The following is a 19,870-nucleotide window of genomic DNA, read 5'->3' on the forward strand; positions in this document are numbered from 1 at the left end:
ACCGAACGATGTTTAATTTCATTGTGTTGATTTTCAAGCATTTGGTTCACGGTGTCCCATCCCCGACACAAATCTCCCTTGCTATCACCCAACCACCTCTTGAAGACCGCATGTGCGGATTCAACACGGTTAGTCGTGGTGCAACCAAGATGTCTAACTCGATTTGTCCAAGCGCACACGACTTTTTCTCTAACTTTGTCAAGAATGGTGGATTCGACGTAATGACAAAATATCCTAATGGAACCACACAAAGACCTAAATTGTACCAATTTCTCGGTATACACCTCTTCGGAGTGTGCATCCAAAATTTCCTTCCATGCCGACATTATCCTTTCAACCACAACACCGGCTTTGACAACTTTACCGTTTTCATCCGGCCTATCTTTTGTCCCAACCGCGGGTTTCAACTTGCTTCTCACGTTACAAGTTATGTGATACCGGCAAAGTAACGCGGTCGATGTCGGGAAGACGGTATCGACCGCATTCATCAAAGCATTGTCTCGATCGGTGACAATGACGTTTGGCATAACCTCTTGATCAACTAACAAAGACTTGCAAATTCCCAAGGCCCACGTAAAGTTTTCTTCTTTTTCACACTCCAAAAAAGCAAACCCCACCGAATAAGTCTTGTCCGTCGAGGTCACACCGACGATCTCTAGAAGAGGAAGCCTATACTTGTTTGTCTTGTACGTCGAATCCATGACTAGAACGGTTGGAAATGTGTTGAACAATTTGATACTTTCGGGATGAGTCCAAAAAATATCACGCACGGTAACTTTGTCCTCGGAGGTTCGGAAGCTTGAAACATAATTGTTATCGCCTAGAAGTTTCAAAAGTTGTTGCATTTCCGACCGAGGGCCCATATTCAAAACCTTGAGATTGTGCCGTTCATTGTAAACTTGCTTGATATTTGAAACGCTATCCGATTTCTTACGCTTCAAATCGGCAAGTATGTTGCGAGGCGCCACTTTGACTATCGTTAGGTCCGATATCACATTTCTCTCTTCGCGGGACAAACGACACGCCATTGGATGCCCGTGTAACTTGACATCCAAGGCATGATTATGCATTCCACAAATTACGGTTAACCGCCACAAATCATCAACCCTCCGAGTGGCACGCAACTTAAACGGACACCCGCACTTTCTCGATCCCGTGTCCTCGTGTTTTAGCACCCGGTTTGATTGTACATATCTACCACCCCGTTCGCAATTCAAAACAACGAAAGCTTTCCGCCTACTATTTCCGTTGTCCGACCTTAAAATAACAATTCCAAATCCATGTTTGTTAGCTTCCTTCCGAACCCAATCAATCAATTGTTCTCGACTACCGAAACTCCGATCATTTGTAAAATGTTACCGAACATCGACCGCATTGATCATGGGAGTAGCGTCAATAACCGGATCGTTATTAACGTTGACAATTTCCGGATTTAATACTCCATCGTCTTGCACAATGTTGTTCGGATGCACCATACCTAACAAATGCAAAAATTAGCAAAATTGGCCAAAACTGTTTTTTTTAACTGCCAGGGCATATTTCGGAAGTTCATTTCCGAAATTTATTAGGTGATATATTTCGGAAATGAACTTCCGAACCATATCAGTTTTCAGCATAAATTTGTTGAATCAATGTAGTGAAATAGGGGATGAAATGAGAGATGTTTACCTGAAATTGTAGCTTTCTATGCTCCCTTTAACGTGATCAACGGTTTGAAACTTGATTTTAGGGCGAAAAATTGATGGAGATTGATTGGGTTTTAGAGAGGGTTTTGAGAAGTTTTGGAGAAAAATGATGAAATAGTGAAGGAGGGAAATTTGTATATGCAGAAATATTTTCGGAAATGAACTTCCGAAAATATTCACGGTTTTGAATTTTTTATGACTTCGGAGATGCATCTCCGAAAATACCAAAAAAGTGGTGTTTTCGGAGATTCATTTCCGAAGTAAAAAACAAATCAAAAAAAAAAAATAACTTCGGAAGTTCATTTCCGAAGCAGGGGCAGTTTTGGGTTTTCGCTGGGGGTGACCCCCATAGGGAGGTGGGTAAAGAAATTTTCGTTTTTAAATGTAAGGATCAAAATTAAAAAATAAAATAAAATAAGAGGATCATAGGTACAATTAAGAATAAACAAAATTAAAAAGAAAATCTCAATTTGACATACTCCATATCATTAAAATTTGAGAATAAATATTGATTTTTTTTTGCATGTTTTAAAATTTTAAATCCTAAATGAATTAAAAATAAAAATCCAACGTGGATTTTAAAAAAGTCAACTTGACAGACCATACCATTAAAAATTGAAACCAAATTTTGATTTTTTTGTTCATGTTTTAAAATTTCAAAGGCTAAATAAATTAAAAATAAATATCCAACATTGACTTTAAAAAAATGTCATCTTAGTAGTCCATATCATTAAAAAAAAAGACTCGTCACGTCACTTATTTTGATAACAAGAGGCTCTTTATAAGTCAGTGAGGAAATCTATTTATTTAAAGGGGTTTTCAAAATTTGCCAATATGATAAGAGGAAAAATACTTATCAATCCAGAAAAAATTGACTGAATGTGCTCAGACATATCTCTCACTTGTGATGCAAGGGTGGTTGAAAGGTTCTAGTTAATCACATTTCAAAGAATCAACTTGAACATTATTTATGCATTTGTGGAGAGCATGCATTCCGAGAAAACTTCATTTCGCATCCTATTTGGTGAAATGATGATGTTGCTTATCTACATCATCTTCAAATTAGTAGTGTATTCTACACTCATGTTATATGGTGAAATGATAATGTTGCTGACTACATCACCTTCAAATTAGGAGTGTAGAAAGAAAAATTTGTCGCAGATAAATTATTAGGGGTGACTTCAAGGCGCTATTAAGTTTTTTTAGATCTTGGCTAAGTTAGTCATGATTCAATAAAAAAAAATAATTAGAAATTTTTTTAATTAAAATTTAACATTCACAAAGATTTTTTAACCTTATTTAATACACTTTAATTGTGAAAATTTTGAGATTGGTAGCCCATCTTGCACGGCCTCAAATATATTTATGGCCTCAAATATATTTATGGACGACTATTGAGGAAACCATATGTCACACAAAATAGATAACAAATTATCTAATGCATTATGCATTGCTCATCACATACTATGTAATAGGGGTGTTCAAATCCAAACCAATTCAAATAAAAACCGCAAATTGATCCAAAAAAATTGAAAAACCGCAAAAAAACCGAAGTTTATTGAATGTGTTTGGATGCCATTTTGTGGGAACCGCACGGTTCGGATCGAATTTTGGATTGATTTTTCAAAATCGATCCAAACCAAACCGAACCGCATGTATATGTATTTTGTACATTTTTTATTTTTTATTAGTATGATATGTTACATAATTAATTTTTTTATCTTATCTATTAGTTTAGTTTAATCTATTTATTTTTATTATTTCATTTATTTCAACTATAATCGATCATTTTCATTTAATAATATTAACTTTTAATATGCTATATGATATATATTATATCAAATCTATGATTTATTAGTATTTTTATAATATTAATAAAAATATAATTTGTAATTTGGATATCCAAAAACTGATCCAAATTAAACTGCATTAAATTGGATGGATTGGATTGGATTTTTTTTAACATATCATCCAAAACCGAACCAAATCGCAAGTAAATTTATTTTTGGATTGGATGAGTTTTTGCCTTAAAACCGATCCACGAAAACCCCTACTATATAATATAGAAAATTGTCTTGTATTATTATACGTTGTATAGTATTGTTTTGTCCAATATTTTTTATTTTACAAATCAAATGCGTGTGTGTGTGTATATATATATATATATATATATATATATATATATATATATATATATATATATATATTATTTTACAAATCAAATGCGTGTATATATATATATATATATATATATATATATATATATATATATATATATATATATATATATATATATATATATATATATATATATATATATATATATATATATATATATATATATATATATATATGGGGACGTATAAAATGAGAACTTTCGCTATAATGAGAACGGAGAACTTTTAATAGTAATCATTGGATTTGAATTAATGACTCAGATTTACCTTATATTTTATAATATTTAATTAATGTTTAAGTGAGCAAGATATTTATATAATATGTATTTAAAATATAATGGTTACTATTAAAAGTTTTCAATTCTCATTATAGCCAAAGTTGTCATTTTATACGTCCCCATATATATATGAGAATGCTTTCTTTATATGAGAATGTTAGAATAAATCTGAACATAAGATTTTAAAATAAGGAAAATGTTAACCCGTGCCCTCAGGGCAATGGTTAAGCATTAAAAAATAGTAAATTTATCTTGGCAATCTGCTTATTTAATGTCTTGAAAATTGAAATATTGAACTTTCTATAAAATATTTTCTTTTTTTTTAGAATGCTTAACCATTGCCCTGAGAGCACTGGTTAGCAATACCCTTAAACTAAATGGTGGATATTATGTGTGAATCTTTTTTTCCCTTTCTTCTATTATTAAAATAAATGATGCAGGAGAGAGAAAATGATTGACACATAATCTCTACTATTTATTTTAAAATCTAATGGTTCAGATTCATTCTCATATTCACACGTAAAAATGTCATTATCATATGATACGTCCTCATATATATATATATATATATATATATATATATATATATATATATATATATATATATATATATATATATATATATATATATATATATATATATATATATATAGGGGACGACTCAAGTGAGAACACATGGTTATTATGAGAAATGAGAACAATGAATCACGACCATTAAATTTGATTTTAATGGACTGGATTGATTTATCTTTCTAAGATCCTTAATATTTAATGGACTGGATCCTAGAAAGAGAAACCAATCCAGTCCATTAAAATCAAATTTAATGGTCGTGATTCATTGTTCTCATTTCTCATAATAACCAAGTGTTCTCACTTGAGTCGTCCCCATATATATATATATATATATATATATATATATATATATATATATATATATATATATATATATATATATATATATATATATTTCACATCGAATCATCAATAACTTAAGTCCTTTCAATAAAAAATTAATTTATGAAAAAACTAAATAATAAATATTTTGTAAATCATTAAACTAAGGAATTAAATAAATATATTTCTATAATTAAAATTAAAATTTATTCCTTCCAAAGAAAAAATATATTTGTGAAAAAAATTAAGTAAGAAATAATTTGTAAATCATTAAACTAAAGGAATGAAATAAATATATTTCTATAATTAAAATTAAAATTTATTCCTTCCAATAAAAAATAAAATTTATGAAAAAACTTAGTAATAAATAATTTGTAAATCATTAAACTAAAGGAATTAAATAATTATATTTCTTTAATAAAAATTAAAATTCATCCCTTCCTTCAAAAAAAATTGTGAAGAAAAACAAGTAATAAATATTTTGTAAGCCATTAAACTATAGCAATTAAATAAATATATTTCCATAGTAAACATCAAAATTTATTCCTTCCAATAAAATAGGAAATCTGTGAAAATTATAAGTAATAAATATTTTTTAAATAATGAAAGTAAAGAAATTAAATATATATTCATATATTTATATATTTATAGAATAAACATTAAAATGTAATTGCTCATTTTTAGTCAAAAAAAAATGTAATTGCTAATTTGAAAACTAAACTAATGAGTTTCTACATTCATATTTTGAAAAATAGTAAGTCATAAAAGTTTCTACCGAAAATAGAGGGACAATAAATGTAGTTTATATAGTATGCGGAACATTTCTGGAAGTGGTCCATTTGCATATTCACGAGTAACGTCGCATCGTAAAAGCTGATTTTGCTCCACCTCATATGATGAATACAGTACACAGAATTACATAACAAAATAGATTCCTTCCATACTCAGAAGATACACGAAATCCAAACAAAACAAAATGTACTCTTAGAATCATGTTGAGCTTAAATAAGCTAGAAAATTATGATAAGATTATTATGCACTCTTTTTCATGCCAAGTGTGTCTGACTCAAAATCCCAACAACTTTAGGAAAAATATATTTATATTTATTAAATTATTAAATCATTCCATTCTTATTATACAATTATAATTATAAATATAAATATAAATTCTCTCTACACTTCACTCACTCACTCATTCATATCAGAACAATAGAGAACCCAATCATCACTCTCAACAACCATGGCTGCGTTACAGTTACTACTCAAGCGATCAACCAAGCCTAACCGTTCCGATTTTTCCGCATGCAGAGCTTTCTCTTCTCTCGGATTCTCCTCCGCCGCCGCTACCACCGCCACGCAAAACATCACTACTCCACCGCAGATTCCGCCGTTCAATCACCAGCCTCATACGTATACCGGACCAACCGCCGATCAAGTTTTCGCTCAGCGTAAAAAGTTCCTCGGTCCTTCCGTGTTTCACTTCTATCAGAAACCTGTTAGTTTCTATTATCATCCTCATCACTCTATATTTTTTATATATATTTAATTTACTTTATTATTATTTTTTTTATGTGAATAGATGTTTGATTGGAATTTGAATTTGAATAATGTGTGTAGTTGAATATTGTGGAGGGGAAGATGCAATATCTGTATGATGAGAGTGGAAGGCGGTACCTCGATGCTTTTGCTGGGATAGTTACTGTTTCTTGTGGACATTGTCATCCTGAAATTCTGAATGCTATCTTTGAGCAGAGTAAACTTTTGCAGCATGCAACCACTATTTATCTACATCACGCTATAGGGGATTTCGCCGAAGCATTGGCAGCGAAAATGCCTGGAAATCTTAAAGTAAGTGAATCTTATCTTAATATCAGTTTTATTGTGTTGTAGTATAATGATGATGATATGAATATTGTATGGTGTTTCGATTTCGTAATGTGTTAGGTTTAATTTAATGATGAAGGTAATTGGCATCTTTTGAATTGTAGGTTGTTTATTTTGTGAATTCTGGTTCTGAAGCGAATGAATTGGCAATGCTGATGGCTAGATTGTATACTGGTAGTCTTGGTATGATTTCTTTAAGGAATGCATATCATGGGGGAAGTTCTAGTACAATGGGTCTCACTGCTCTTAACACTTGGAAATATCCAATACCAGAGGTTTGTTGCTCTCTTCATGTTTCATCATAATACTTCAATTTATCAAATTGCTCATGCATTTTCCATTTTTGAATTTGACGAAAAGTTAAAATTTGATGTGTATTGAAAACTTTCAAATCTGTTTCAGACATGGTTCATTTTAGTTGTTTGGTTTTTGTTTGGTTTTTTGATGCCGAAACAAACAAACAATAAATTCAATTTGCAGCTGCTTACTCTAAGATAGTTTGATTTAGTAATAAAGTTGTGAATATTCACTTTTCTGTTATAGATAGCACAATGTAATTATGCTTGACATCATTTTGAACTTTTCAGGGTGAAATTCATCATGTTATGAACCCCGATCCATACCGCGGTCTCTTTGGCACAGATGCTGATAGTTATGCCAAAGATGTCCAAGACCATATTGACTATGGCACTTCAGGAAAAATTGCTGGATTTATAGCTGAAACAATTCAGGTATGTTTAGTTTATCATGTTCAGTATTTAAAATGGTAATTACATTAGCCTACCTTTTTAATTACTTTTTCAACATGACTTATTCTAGGGAGTTGGAGGAGCAGTTGAACTGGTACCTGGGTATTTAAAGAAAGTCTATGACATTGTACGCAAGGCTGGTGGTGTCTGCATTGCAGATGAAGTGCAAACTGGGTTTGGTCGCACGGGAAGCCATTATTGGGGATTTCAGACACAGGGTGTTACTCCTGATATAGTTACAATGGCAAAGGTATACATGAAAATCTTATATTTTTATTAATTAGTTCCTGAAACCTTGGTATGAATGTACATCTTTTAAGCTCCATTCATGATTTTCCTTAAGTTTTATCTTAAATTTTTTTATTCTGCTGTCTTTTAATTACAGTATAATTTTTTATTTTTGGTATATTTTCGTTATGGAATTAGAATGCATTTTGTTCGGCTTTTTATCTTTCATATTTTTTACCGTTACTCCATTGTATCTCATGTTAATCTGTATTAGGGTATTGGCAACGGTTTGCCATTAGGAGCTGTAGTTACAACTCCCGAAATAGCAAGTGTGATGGCCCAGAAGATTCAATTTAACACTTATGGTGGGAACCCTGTATGTTCTGCCGGGGGTCTTGCAGTGCTCAAGGTTATTGATAACGAGAAGCGTCAGGCTCATTGCGCTGATGTTGGTTCTCACTTGCTTGAGCGTTTGAGATCACTTCAGCAACGACACGACAGTATGTCAATTTTTAATATAACATCTTCGTAATGGTTAATTTTTCAATATCGTTTTTTATGACATGGTTGCAATTTCGAGTTATCTATGTAAATGTCTTATTATTATATACTGTGACAGTCATTGGTGATGTGAGGGGAAGAGGCTTAATGGTTGGGGTAGAGCTTGTTACTGATCGAAAAAATAAAACACCTGCAAAGGCTGAAACTGCTGTCTTGTTCGAAAAACTTAGAGGTAAGACAATAATCATTTAATCATGCCTATGAAGCTGTCTTTTTCAATATATGTTCCAAATAAATAGTCTAACCATTTACTTGCATATGGATTGTAGAACTCGGTATTCTAGCTGGGAAAGGAGGACTGCATGGAAATGTTTTCAGGATTAAGCCACCAATGTGTTTCACTAAAGATGATGCAGGTATAATTCCGTCTTAGCCCTCTTTCTGAGATGCAATTCCCAGATTTTATATTGAAGCCTTTAATCTAGCAAAAACATTATCCCACTGATCATTCTGTTTTCTTACAGATTTTCTTGTGGATGCCCTGGATTATTCCATATCAAAGTTGTGAAATGATGATGCATCTGCTAGCATCAAATAAAATCCTTGATAATGGAGCCATGATGCTACAAAGCCACGTCATTTGTACACATATGTTCACGAAGTGTTACTGCAATTCATGAAATGTTCAACTGTTTTGAGGAGGGTTTTTCTTTTTTTAGTTGGTACACTATTTATGATTTGAATGTGGAATAATGTGTATAATGTTGAATTTTATGGCATCATAAGGCTGCAATCTTTTTCATAGTAATGTTAAATCCATATTTGAAAGATGGATCAACTTCTCATTCATATCTATCATGAAATAATCAACCCATCGGATTTATTTAAATTGTGATAGTTCGTCAAAGATCAATGACTCAAATTTTAAGCTCGATAATCATATTTTACATTCTTAGCGAATTCAAAACACATTTAGAACAAAATGACAATGTCGAGGTTTCAAGAGCATGCTAAAGAAGAAACTCGTATAGGAAGAAACACTTGATTCATGTTCAAAACACCTAGCTTTACCATTAAGTTATACACATTTTACATTATGAATATCAATAGACTCACCATAATCACCTATATCATAAATGGGAAGTCATATTTACAACTTCATAAGGCAAAGCCTTTTGCCAACAACCATTGGACATGGTTTTGAATGTAGACACTTGATAAGTTGGGTCATAATCATGACCATGGTGTCAAAATTACAAGTTTATTCTATCTCTTACTTGAAGACTACTAAGCAGGTTTGCGAGATCGATCGGTCCAAAGTTTGCTCAAATTCCTTAGGCGTTGAAAATATTCACCCAAAGCAAGCAACCATCGAGCAGTTTGACGTATGGTAAGTATTCGACACATCTGCTGCAAGGTTTCCTGTCGTAGATGATCAGCCTGTTTGACAATATTAGACTTAAGTTCAAATTTCTATTACTCTAATCAAACCTACAAATTGAAGTATATAATATACATTACCTGGTTCACAAAGCTAGCTAGAGCTTCCAACCTCTCTATTGCAGTAGCCATCTCTGGAATGTAAATTCCTTCGACGAAGTTTCCTGCTGCAACTGTGTCAACAAGCATTCCCTGGAGTTTTTCCATACCTTTTGAAAGAGCATCTTCTGCTTGCTGGCATGACTTCTCAAGATTATACGCATCAAACCGTTGTTCCTCTGTCAATGGCTCAATCAAAGGGACCAAAACCTGAAATTCTCATCAAAACATACATTATGCCATAACAGAAATATGACAATAGAAATAACCCTAAGTTGATCAAAGTAAGCATTACCTTTAAAAGCTCAGAGGGACGAAAACCTCCAATCCACAAGAAAAACCCTTCAGCCGTTGTTTTCCACATGCCGGTGATAACATAGAAAACATCTACTTTTGCAGCATCAGACTTCATGCAAAAGAGTTTGAAATAGTGATTCATGATGCCATTTACAAGTTCCCCAATCTCTATGTCACTGATATGAGCACTTAAAGCATTTTTTAATTCCAAAACTTGTCTGTTTTGTTCTTCCACCCAGTGTTCGTACTTCGTCTTAAAAGTTGCTATTTCTGTAAATTAGGCGTATTTAGAGTCCAAAAACTAGTTTTGAGAAATGAGTTTAATACAAAGAAAATTACTGTAACCGTTAATTTACCAAACACTCAAAGCTATCAGTCATCAGTTATAAGCTATCAATAAGTTATCAGCTACAAGCTAACCTATTAACTATAAGCTATTTTTACCAAACATAGCTTTAAGTATATCTTAAAGCTAGTAGGGACAAACCAATTCCAAGAAACAGGATTTAATAACTAACCAACCTGAATTCGCAGAACCAGCAAAACCCGAATGATTAGAATCCAATCCACCACCTATATACAATCCCTGCATTTTTGTTGCATCAAGAGATTGATTTAAAAAAGAGGGTGAGAAAAACAAGTAATTATAGGAATGAATTAACTAAGCTTCACATTACCTGTTGTCTAGTAAGATCTAGCTCTTGCTCTACCTGCATCAGCTTCAAGCGACACGATTCTAACTGTTGAATATGAGCCTGTAACGAAATGTGTCACAAAATCAAATGCTGGTTTGCTTGGTACATACATCTTTGAATGTATGAAGTTTAAAACTCCAAACCTTTTTCTTCAAACGACTCTTACGGGCAGCCTCTCGATTTTGCGCGAGACGTCTTTGCATCTGCATGTTTTCATCACCTTATAAGCATAAAAAATGCAAGCCAGACATCCAAAATTTGGAAGCGGGGGAACCTCCTAATCTGCAGTGCAAAATGAGTCCAAAATATTGTTCTAAAATGCTTTTCAATATCACTCAGTTTCTACAAAGTTCGAGACACGAAAAAAGAATAGGACGAATCATCAACATAGTCCCTGAAATCGGTTCCTTAAATAACAAAATTTTAAAATGGTCTCTAAAATCGAAAAAATTTGATCACATTATTCTTAAATGAACTAATGTGATTGAAGATTTTTATTTTCTCAAATTATGCATTTAGAGACAAGTTAAACTTAACATTGCACATGCAGTAAGTATCTAAAGGTCCCCCGCATATGTTTGGATTCATAGTAACACAGGAAATTTGTTGAAGCTACGTTCTGATCACTAATAATAAAAAATATTCACTTTTTAGATTCACTAAACAACTGATATATCTAATCAATAAAGGTCAGATACATCAATTATAATTTTTACGTTACTTTTAAAAATCAGACTTTATTGTAATTTTGACAAAATCAAATAAATAGTCAAATTAGTAACACTTTCTTACCTTACTAGTAATTTTGTTACCTTCTTGCTCAAACTTGATAGATGTTCCTAAAATTCCATAAGAAGCATCCTCTGACTATAGATATTTAACAACATAAAAAAAATTGTAGTGAAAATTAGTCTTTATTTTTCATATGCAAAAGAAAGAGCGTAAATTTGATAAACATGCACTCAACCTGATTATTTATCTTCATGTTAGCCTCCTCAATTAAGGACATGGAAGCACTTAAATCACCATTAGTCTTGAAGTGTTCTTCCCATATACTAAATTGATGCATAGGATCATATACACCAATGTTTCTTGATGAAACAAATTGGGAAGATGAAGAATCCATGCTCTATACACAAATCAAAAGTCAAACATTCTCAAAAAACGAAAAAAAAAAAACAAAAAAATAGATTACAAAACAAAGAAGAAGAAAAAAGTACCGATCAATCATAGACAGAGCACAACACAACATAAGCAAGTTGTTGTAATCCAATAGTACAAAAGCTGTTAAGTTTTTGTATTGATTTGATTAGATTACCTCTTTCTCGTACTTGGTTCTTCCTCGATTTTCTCGGAAGATAAATTTTTAAAATATAAAATATAAAATATATGAGAATTATTGTGAAGCTTTTTCTATTTATTTTCAACTTGGTGGTGACTCACCATAAAAAATTACAGAAGAAAATTCTCAACGCAAACAATTATCCAATTCAATCTCTTCTTATTGTCAGCTTCTATCATGAAAAGACGAAAGATGAAAATTATAAAATAAGTGGCACGACATGTTTATATTTATATATTAATGGTGGTGAATAAAAGGAATTATTTTATGATTTGAACTTTGTGTCATTTTATATCGTAGAAGTTTTGTTGTGGAAATTAGAGAGGGTTTGTATTTTTATGTTGTTTGTTGTGATTGCTGACGTTGGATCCATTTCTGATTTGCTTGAGATGTTGAGTAATGCAACGGAGAGTCAATGCTTTCACACCTATAAATATATTTGATGGATTTATCTGAAAATAAATTTAAAATATCTTATGATTATTATGTAATTAGAAGAATATTTATAAAATAACTCTAATAAGAAGAGATCTTAAGTACTAGGAGAATATATCCATGATGATAATAGAAAGGGTGAAGTTTTTGAGAGAGTATTGTTCATTATTCTTCATCGTATACAATTGAAAGAACTTACACATATATAGTAATAATTAGTTGCATTGTCTAACTAACTCTAACAACTTTTCTCAACTAACTATAACTCCTAATTAACTAAACTACCACTATCTTAATATATCTCCAATATTCTCCCTTAAATTCACAGAGAATGAGAGATCATGACCTTGAGTTTGACGCGAAAATCATGAAACAAAACAATGGACAAAGGCTTAGTTAGCATATCAACAATCTGACATTTTGTATGTTTAGTTTCCCTGCAACAATTTGCTCGCAATCAAAATGAATATCGAATTCTATATGTTTGATTTGTGCGTGTAAACCAAAGTATATGCATGAGCCCGATGTAGATCTTTTATCGTCTGGATCGCTGGCATAGTTAGAATGGTTATAAGCTTGTAAGACAATTGATTTGGATGAGAAGCAGGTGACAACAATAATCCACGTGTGATCGTGCCACTAAGATACCGAAGTATTCGTATCACTAAGCTCCAATGAGACTCTAAAGGTGTTGACATGAATTAGAATACTTTGTTCACACAAAAAGAAATGCTAGGTCGGATGAGAGTCACATGTTGTAGTGCGCTCAATAAAATATTAAAATTAATAAAACAAACTAGAGAAATTCCTAAGTACAATAGTAGAAAAATATGCATTAAAATGCACTGATCACTCCGCCGACCACAACCAAATGCATATGATAATAGAGACCCTTTAGTCTTTGATAAGTCTATATCTCGCTCCAGAACAACGACGATTGCACCTCTTAGAGAGATGGATACACAGAGGAAGGACACCCAGAGCTCCAAGTAATGTTGGAGTGAAGTATCACCGAAGATAGCTCCAATCTTCACCCGGATTTAATTTTACGTCTGAATCTGCCGGCCTGTAAGGAAACAATGTGGCAAAGGAAAGAAACCATGTTCAATCCATATGGACCGAGGAAGGTTTCAACAAATATTCCTTAAGAAATCCCACCTCTGTGTGGTTATTCTCTCGGTGCAGGAAGAATCCAATCAAACAGTTGGGGACTAACTCCCACGTCTTTTATCGGCACAATGCCAGTTACGCCTTAAAAGCTCGTGGTGGGCATCTAACCCAAAGTAAAGGGAAGCAAAGATACTTTCATCCTAGTGTCCAGATGGTACAATCCCGAGATATTCCCAGAGATAGTCATGTGGCAGCAGGGTATCCACGATCGTCAATAGGCAATTTCAACGAAGATGCCGACCGTCTAGTGGTACTTGTAGGTTAAGGATTCCTAGGGTATCTGAGGAAGACCATTTCCCCATCGAACGGACAAAGAGAAGGTCTTCTCTTCCAATTCCCCAATTAGCCAAAGAATGCAAGATAGAAAGGGAAAACATTGTATCCTTACTATTTCCTTTATGAGTTAAGTACTCTATAAAGTTGTTGCACAACTTTCATAATTAATATAATAGTTGTTAAACACTGTGACCAAAAATAATCTTGTGAATTCCATGTAAGATGGCGGAAGTCACTCTTTTAAGACGGACTTCGTGCCTAAGGAGTACTCTTCTCAACGTAGCTGACACACCCCTCTTAGGACTTAGCCACTCCAAGAGCATATGCAGTGGATCTTAGAGACGTCCACCCCGAACCAGGTCAACCCAGGTGGCAGGGCCAAGAACCATACCTTTGATTGGAGATGGTTCATGTGATATGGAGAAAGCATAATAACTCTTCTTAATCAGATCTAATAACGAAGAAAATCCTATTGAGACTATAGAGTTTAGAACTCATACCAAGCACCTCGACTCAATGAGGCACCCCTCCTAAAAGAAAATCTGTGAGGTTTCTCACACCTAACACATTTTAACTTTTATGGTTAATGACCAAGTCTTGACACAAGAACAACTTGCAACCAATTAGAAACGTAAGGAAACAAGAAAGAGGAGCCAAATACATATCCAATACACAAATTTAAATAAAACTCCAAATCACTAAGGTAAAAATATATTTATATAAATATTGTTGACATGGCCAAAGCACGAAAGTCTAAAAATATTACAATAGAAAAGAAAGATAAAGCAAAAAAGAGAAATAATCAAGCTTCAACGCCTGGAGCCGACGCTCCTTGATCACCCCCAAAATCTTATTTTGGAGTCTTCTTAAAAGGGTCCACTCCTTTGACGAGAATAGAGATGTCAGAACAAAATCATTTCTCCTGACTCACTGTCTGATCAAGGACCCCATGCATAGCCTGGATAAATCGTTGAAAGGAATCCCAAAATTTATCATTCGTAACCACCTCATATTTGTGGGCCTTCAGAGTCCCAAAGTTAGTCTTATTGAAGAGTCTTTCGAGCCTCCTCCGCACGCCGATCGACCTCAGCAACAACATTGAAAGTTTCATGATATTATTTTTTTCTGCCTCAAGGGAGGATTTCAACTCGATAATTCAGGAAAGAAGACTTGAAGGAGAAACATGGAGCTTCGCCTCTTCTTGTAAAGCCTCAATAAGCTTGACCTTTTCCTGCAGGTCAATAAGTTCCTTATGAAAGGTGGAGCACTTTTGTTATCTTGCTTCACACTTTCCCTTGCAAGTGTCCATTTCCTTGTATGGATTACCTACATCCGAGAAATCCACTCTTCTAGCAGTGGCAAGAGAAAACAAGGAAGAAGCCTGATACATGTGGAAGGTGACCTTATAAAGGATCTCCATCTTCTCTACCTCGGAAAAGGTTTTGAATGAAAGACAAATCCTCTATAGAGACAAAAGTAGTAGCTTCCTCAAGAGTGCGAGGAATTCGACAAGGAAGGATGACAAAAAATCAAAGAAAGGGAGGAAATCGTCCTGAAGTTATGTGCCCAGATAGTCGGGTCTATTTGGGAGAACCCTCTTCAAGAGGGGAATATTGGTCTTTATCCCGACCCTTCTTCACTAGAGCAGAAGACTGTGGCGGGTCTTCCACATATAAAGTAGCTGCAACACTTATAAGTTGATCAACCCTGGAGGCAACTGCGGAAGCCTCGGCAGCTGAGGTAGGAGCATAATTCATAGGAGGGGCATAATGGCCATGCCTGTAAAACCGGTTTTGATGCCTTGAACATTAGCGAGATTGTAGAGAAATTACAATTTATTCATGTTATATGCAAAATACAATCACACATGTAAAAATAACTATGGGACTTCGCCCTCACCAAAAAACTCTTTCTTCTTCGTTCGACCGGTCGCATTCACGATCACATAAGTATCAATTTGCTTCTTCTACTGTTGAGAAGAAGACACCTCACTGGGGCCAAACCCCTCTTCATAACCAAGTCCTTGAAAGAGGGAATGCAAATTATCCTTCATCGTAACCTCTTCAATAGAGAGGGGACCTAATTTGAAGCAATAAAATTTATAGGAGAACGAAAGTCAAGCCAAGACCAATACTTTAGGACTTTACTTTTGTATAAGCGGGAAGAGTTGGCCGGATCATAAAGAAGCCAAGATGGGCCTCCATGGAAAAAGGCTTCACCAATACGAAACACCTTATAAAATTGCCCTAGTGATGGTGAAAGAGCTAAACTAAGGATCATTTGGTGAGAGGTAATAAGCCATTGATCACGAATGTCGTTCTAGGAGGTGCGGACGATGTAGAACAGGTCGGAGAGCAGCAAGAGGGAAAGGTTTCCAAGACTTGTGCTTAGCCCAAAACTGGAATACATTCAGGTAAGCTCTAGCCTCTGGGTAAAGTTGAGTGAAATCTACCTTTAACTGTTTCAGGAAGGCCACCTCAAATTCATAAAAGGGCAGCGACAACCCTTTACTGGTGAACATACACTAATTAAATGAGACCAGACACTCATCAAAAAAGCTACATGATAGACCGACCAATCCATCAGGTCACCGATAATGATGTTGGCGACATTTATAGTCGCTTCAGTATTCAAAATGGATAAGGTCTACATCATTTTTGTAGCCTCCTAGCCACACTTGCTCACGTCGACTGGCTCCACCAATATCATACCCTTTGAAACAACTCGCCAAATTTAAAATGCTCATCAAGCTTGACCCAAGAAGCTACATCGGTAATGTATTTATGCTCCATGTGGGTCTTAATCTCAGCATTACTGGGCTCGCGTTTGTCTGAAGGAAATCTTTAATGCGTTCCCTCAAGAACTTAGCAACTTGAAGTTCCACAACAGGCAAAGCGAGAATAAGTATAAAAGCAACTATAAGGCCCTGCTCACTATTGTCATCTAACAAGAGAGCCTCGAAAGAGTCAAGGGAAGAAACTCCCTCAGTGAAAGAGTTCTCATACCCTTTCCTAATCAAAATCATCGGCTAGGGACATAAACTTTGTGGCCCATGTCATCATGAATAAGGGAAGAGAAATGTGAATCAGGAGATACCCCAATTTTCGAAGCAGAAGAAACATCACTCTAAGAATCATTAAATGTGAATAGGACTATCACTTATCTTGACCAAAGAATAGATAATGATGAAGGTAAAAGCGTGAATTGAGAAGGGTACCTAGATAGGCAATGATAAGGAAGCAAATGAATAAAGAAAAGTGAAAAGTTTGAGCTAAGAACTGCGATTACTCTGATAAGTGCTTTTAAGAAGGAAGAGGAGAATATGTTTGCTAATAATAAATGCTTATGAATGAACCTAAATGTCAAAGATTGTTAAAGGTTTCTTCGGTGCTCATGCGCTCTTATATATAGATAAAAATAATTGGATGAACCAGATTATCTGTGAAGAGAAATTACGGAATCAACGGTTGAATTTTCTCTTGGAAATGCAAACAAACTCGAGTGCACTCGAGTACATTATAAGCAGTGTCATGCCCTAACTAGTCACATAAGTCCACGTGTCAAAAAGAAGCAGTGAAACATTTCAATGATAGAATTGCATTTAACGCGTTTGTTCCCCACTACTTTTCCAACTAACTCCAAGCGTTTCACTTCTATTTCGAATCAGAAGACATCCTTGGAGGCCGGCCATGACCGCTAAAGACTTCAACTACTCCCTAAGCACCCGACAACCCTTAGGGAAACAATTCTTGGTCGGGCAGAGGAATAATTTGCAAAGGTCCAAATCAATGCAAATCCATTCCATATGACACAAGGTATAGACATCACTTTACATGAAATATAAGGTAAATTTTCATGATCCCGACTTTATATTACATTCTTCTTAAATCTTAAATTGACTTGAATGTTGGAATGCTAACCTTGCTGGTCCACACTCGCGCCAATGTATCAGAGATGAATACAACTGATTCATGATTCCTCAACACCTATTTCAACTATTTATGGTTCCAGGATGGAACAAAATGTATTTTTTGTTTTTGTTTATGTAATATTTTTTATTTGATTTGATTTTTACAAATACTTTTTATTTTGATTTTAGTCTCTATTACTTTGTTTTAACATTGATTATTATTAAAAAATGTCCCTTTACTCTTTGTAATTGTAATGGAATGCTTAAACAGGTACCTTCACAAAATGCAGAAAGATAACAATTTCAACTATCACCTTAAATGTGAAAAGCTGAAAATTAATAATATTTGCTTCGCGGATGGTCTACTTTTGTTTGCAAGAGGAGACAGAATATCGGTGGAAATGATAATGGACACATTCAAGCACTTCTCTAGAGTGACAGGAATGGTTGTTAATCCCCATAAGTGCAAGCTTTACACTGCAGGAATCCAGTCCAAAACCAAGAAACAGATGATGCAGATTACTGGTTTTCAAGAAGGACAACTGTCTTTCAAATATTTGGGTGTGCCAGTGACGGGAAAAAAGCTAGCTATCAGTTAATACATGCCTCTGGTGGACCGGATCGTGGGCAAATTTAAGCACTGGACAACCCGTTTTTTAACGTACGGAAGAAAATTACAATTGATAAAAAGTGTAACTTTCGCTTTGGCCAATTAGTGGTTACGAGTTTTCCCCTTTCCAAAGAGCGTGATTCACAAGATATAAACTATTTGTCGTATCTTCTTATGGACGGGTGGATATGAAGATAGCAGAAAGGCGCCAGTCGCGTGGAAGAAAATTTGCAGACCAAAAAGTCATGGTGGCTTAAATATCATTGACATTGAGGTATGGAATAGAGCGAATCTGATCTGGCTCTTATGGAACTTAAGTATGAAGGTTGACTCGCTGTGGGCTCGATGGATACAAGCGTACTATGTGAAGAATGGTAAGTTGATGGAAATTGCTACTAAACCCAATGATACATGGATCATGAAAGCTATTCTAAACCTGAGGCATGAGGTTAAAACCATGGCTGACAGAGAAGACATCATGGGATGGGCTACTTTCAGCATGAATAAAGCCTATACAATGTTACAGGACCTAGGTGCAAAGTGTGAATGGAGAGAGCTTATGTTTGGGAATAACGCTCGTCCGCGGGCGTGTTTCATATTATGGCTGGTCTTCCGTAAAAAGCTTGCAACAAAAGACTGACTTTATAAGTTTGGAATGATAAATAATAAGAATTGTTGTTTTTTCCCGAGAGAGGAATCGACGCATCACCTGTTCTTTGAATGCGACGAGATGAAGAAAGTTTGGATGGAAACTTTGAATTGGCTGCAAGTGAGGCATACCCCAAATGGATGGCACAATGAGATTCAATGGCTAACGCGGCATACTAAAGGTAAAAGTCCCCGATCCCGGGTGCTTAAAATGGCGGCAACGGAAATCATTTAAGAACTCTGGAAGATGAGAAACAACAAAAATTTGGCTTGGATATTGATACCTCGAATATAGGAAAAAACATTATAGATAGCATTGTGTATAGAGGATGGAATAACAAGAAAATTAGGAGTCGTATAGCAATACTGATGAAGGGGGATTTATAGGTTTTTGTTTTGTTAGTTTCTGGTTTTTTTAGTTTGTTGGAACTCTTCTCTAGTTGCTGGATCTTCAGTGGATCGCTTGTGTTATTGGTTTTTTTGAATTAATCAAAGTTTACTTATTAAAAAAAATCCCTTTAATATGTAGAGGAGGAGGGAAGAATGAGAGCA

At 34.4% G+C, this 19,870-nt stretch overlaps 2 protein-coding genes across 3 annotated transcripts; one reads left to right on the plus strand and one right to left on the minus strand.

Moving 5' to 3' along the window:
* Positions 1-6,205: 6,205 nt before the first annotated feature.
* On the plus strand, positions 6,206-9,226 carry LOC131603196 (alanine--glyoxylate aminotransferase 2 homolog 1, mitochondrial). Its single transcript, XM_058875475.1, has 9 exons — positions 6,206-6,529; positions 6,652-6,882; positions 7,023-7,193; positions 7,506-7,649; positions 7,738-7,917; positions 8,170-8,395; positions 8,515-8,628; positions 8,726-8,812; positions 8,921-9,226. Exons 1-9 carry the CDS (start codon positions 6,275-6,277, stop codon positions 8,962-8,964), a joined length of 1,452 nt encoding a protein of 483 aa, XP_058731458.1. The 5' UTR covers positions 6,206-6,274; the 3' UTR covers positions 8,965-9,226.
* A 215-nt stretch (positions 9,227-9,441) lies between these two features.
* Positions 9,442-12,467, minus strand: LOC131603197 (transcription factor TGA4-like). 2 transcript variants are annotated; one of them, XM_058875477.1, is made up of 9 exons: positions 12,148-12,467; positions 11,895-12,056; positions 11,720-11,794; positions 11,071-11,130; positions 10,910-10,987; positions 10,755-10,818; positions 10,231-10,502; positions 9,918-10,145; positions 9,442-9,836 (listed from the first exon to the last, which is right to left on the minus strand). In XM_058875477.1, exons 2-9 carry the CDS (start codon positions 12,051-12,053, stop codon positions 9,684-9,686), a joined length of 1,089 nt encoding a protein of 362 aa, XP_058731460.1. In that variant the 5' UTR covers positions 12,054-12,056; positions 12,148-12,467; the 3' UTR covers positions 9,442-9,683. The 2 variants fall into 2 exon arrangements, with proteins under 2 accessions (XP_058731460.1, XP_058731461.1); XM_058875478.1 differs by lacking the exon at positions 12,148-12,467 and having other exon boundaries at positions 11,071-11,209; positions 11,895-11,955.
* Between the last annotated feature and the right edge of the window lie 7,403 nt (positions 12,468-19,870).

This window comes from Vicia villosa, linkage group LG5 (assembly GCF_029867415.1).
Source record: "Vicia villosa cultivar HV-30 ecotype Madison, WI linkage group LG5, Vvil1.0, whole genome shotgun sequence".
NCBI classification, from domain to species: Eukaryota; Viridiplantae; Streptophyta; class Magnoliopsida; order Fabales; family Fabaceae; genus Vicia; species Vicia villosa.

Coding starts and splice junctions, on each gene's coding strand:
- LOC131603197 (XM_058875477.1), bottom strand. CDS start 12,053: ATGGATTCTTCATCTTCCCAATTTGTTTCATCAAGAAACATTGGTGTA. Junction 10,819..10,909: donor TAGATCTTACTAGACAACAG/GTAATGTGAAGC, acceptor ACAAAAATGCAG/GGATTGTATATAGGTGGTGG. Junction 9,837..9,917: donor TAGCTAGCTTTGTGAACCAG/GTAATGTATATT, acceptor ATTGTCAAACAG/GCTGATCATCTACGACAGGA.
- LOC131603196 (XM_058875475.1), top strand. CDS start 6,275: ATGGCTGCGTTACAGTTACTACTCAAGCGATCAACCAAGCCTAACCGT. Junction 7,918..8,169: donor ATATAGTTACAATGGCAAAG/GTATACATGAAA, acceptor AATCTGTATTAG/GGTATTGGCAACGGTTTGCC. Junction 8,813..8,920: donor TTTCACTAAAGATGATGCAG/GTATAATTCCGT, acceptor GTTTTCTTACAG/ATTTTCTTGTGGATGCCCTG.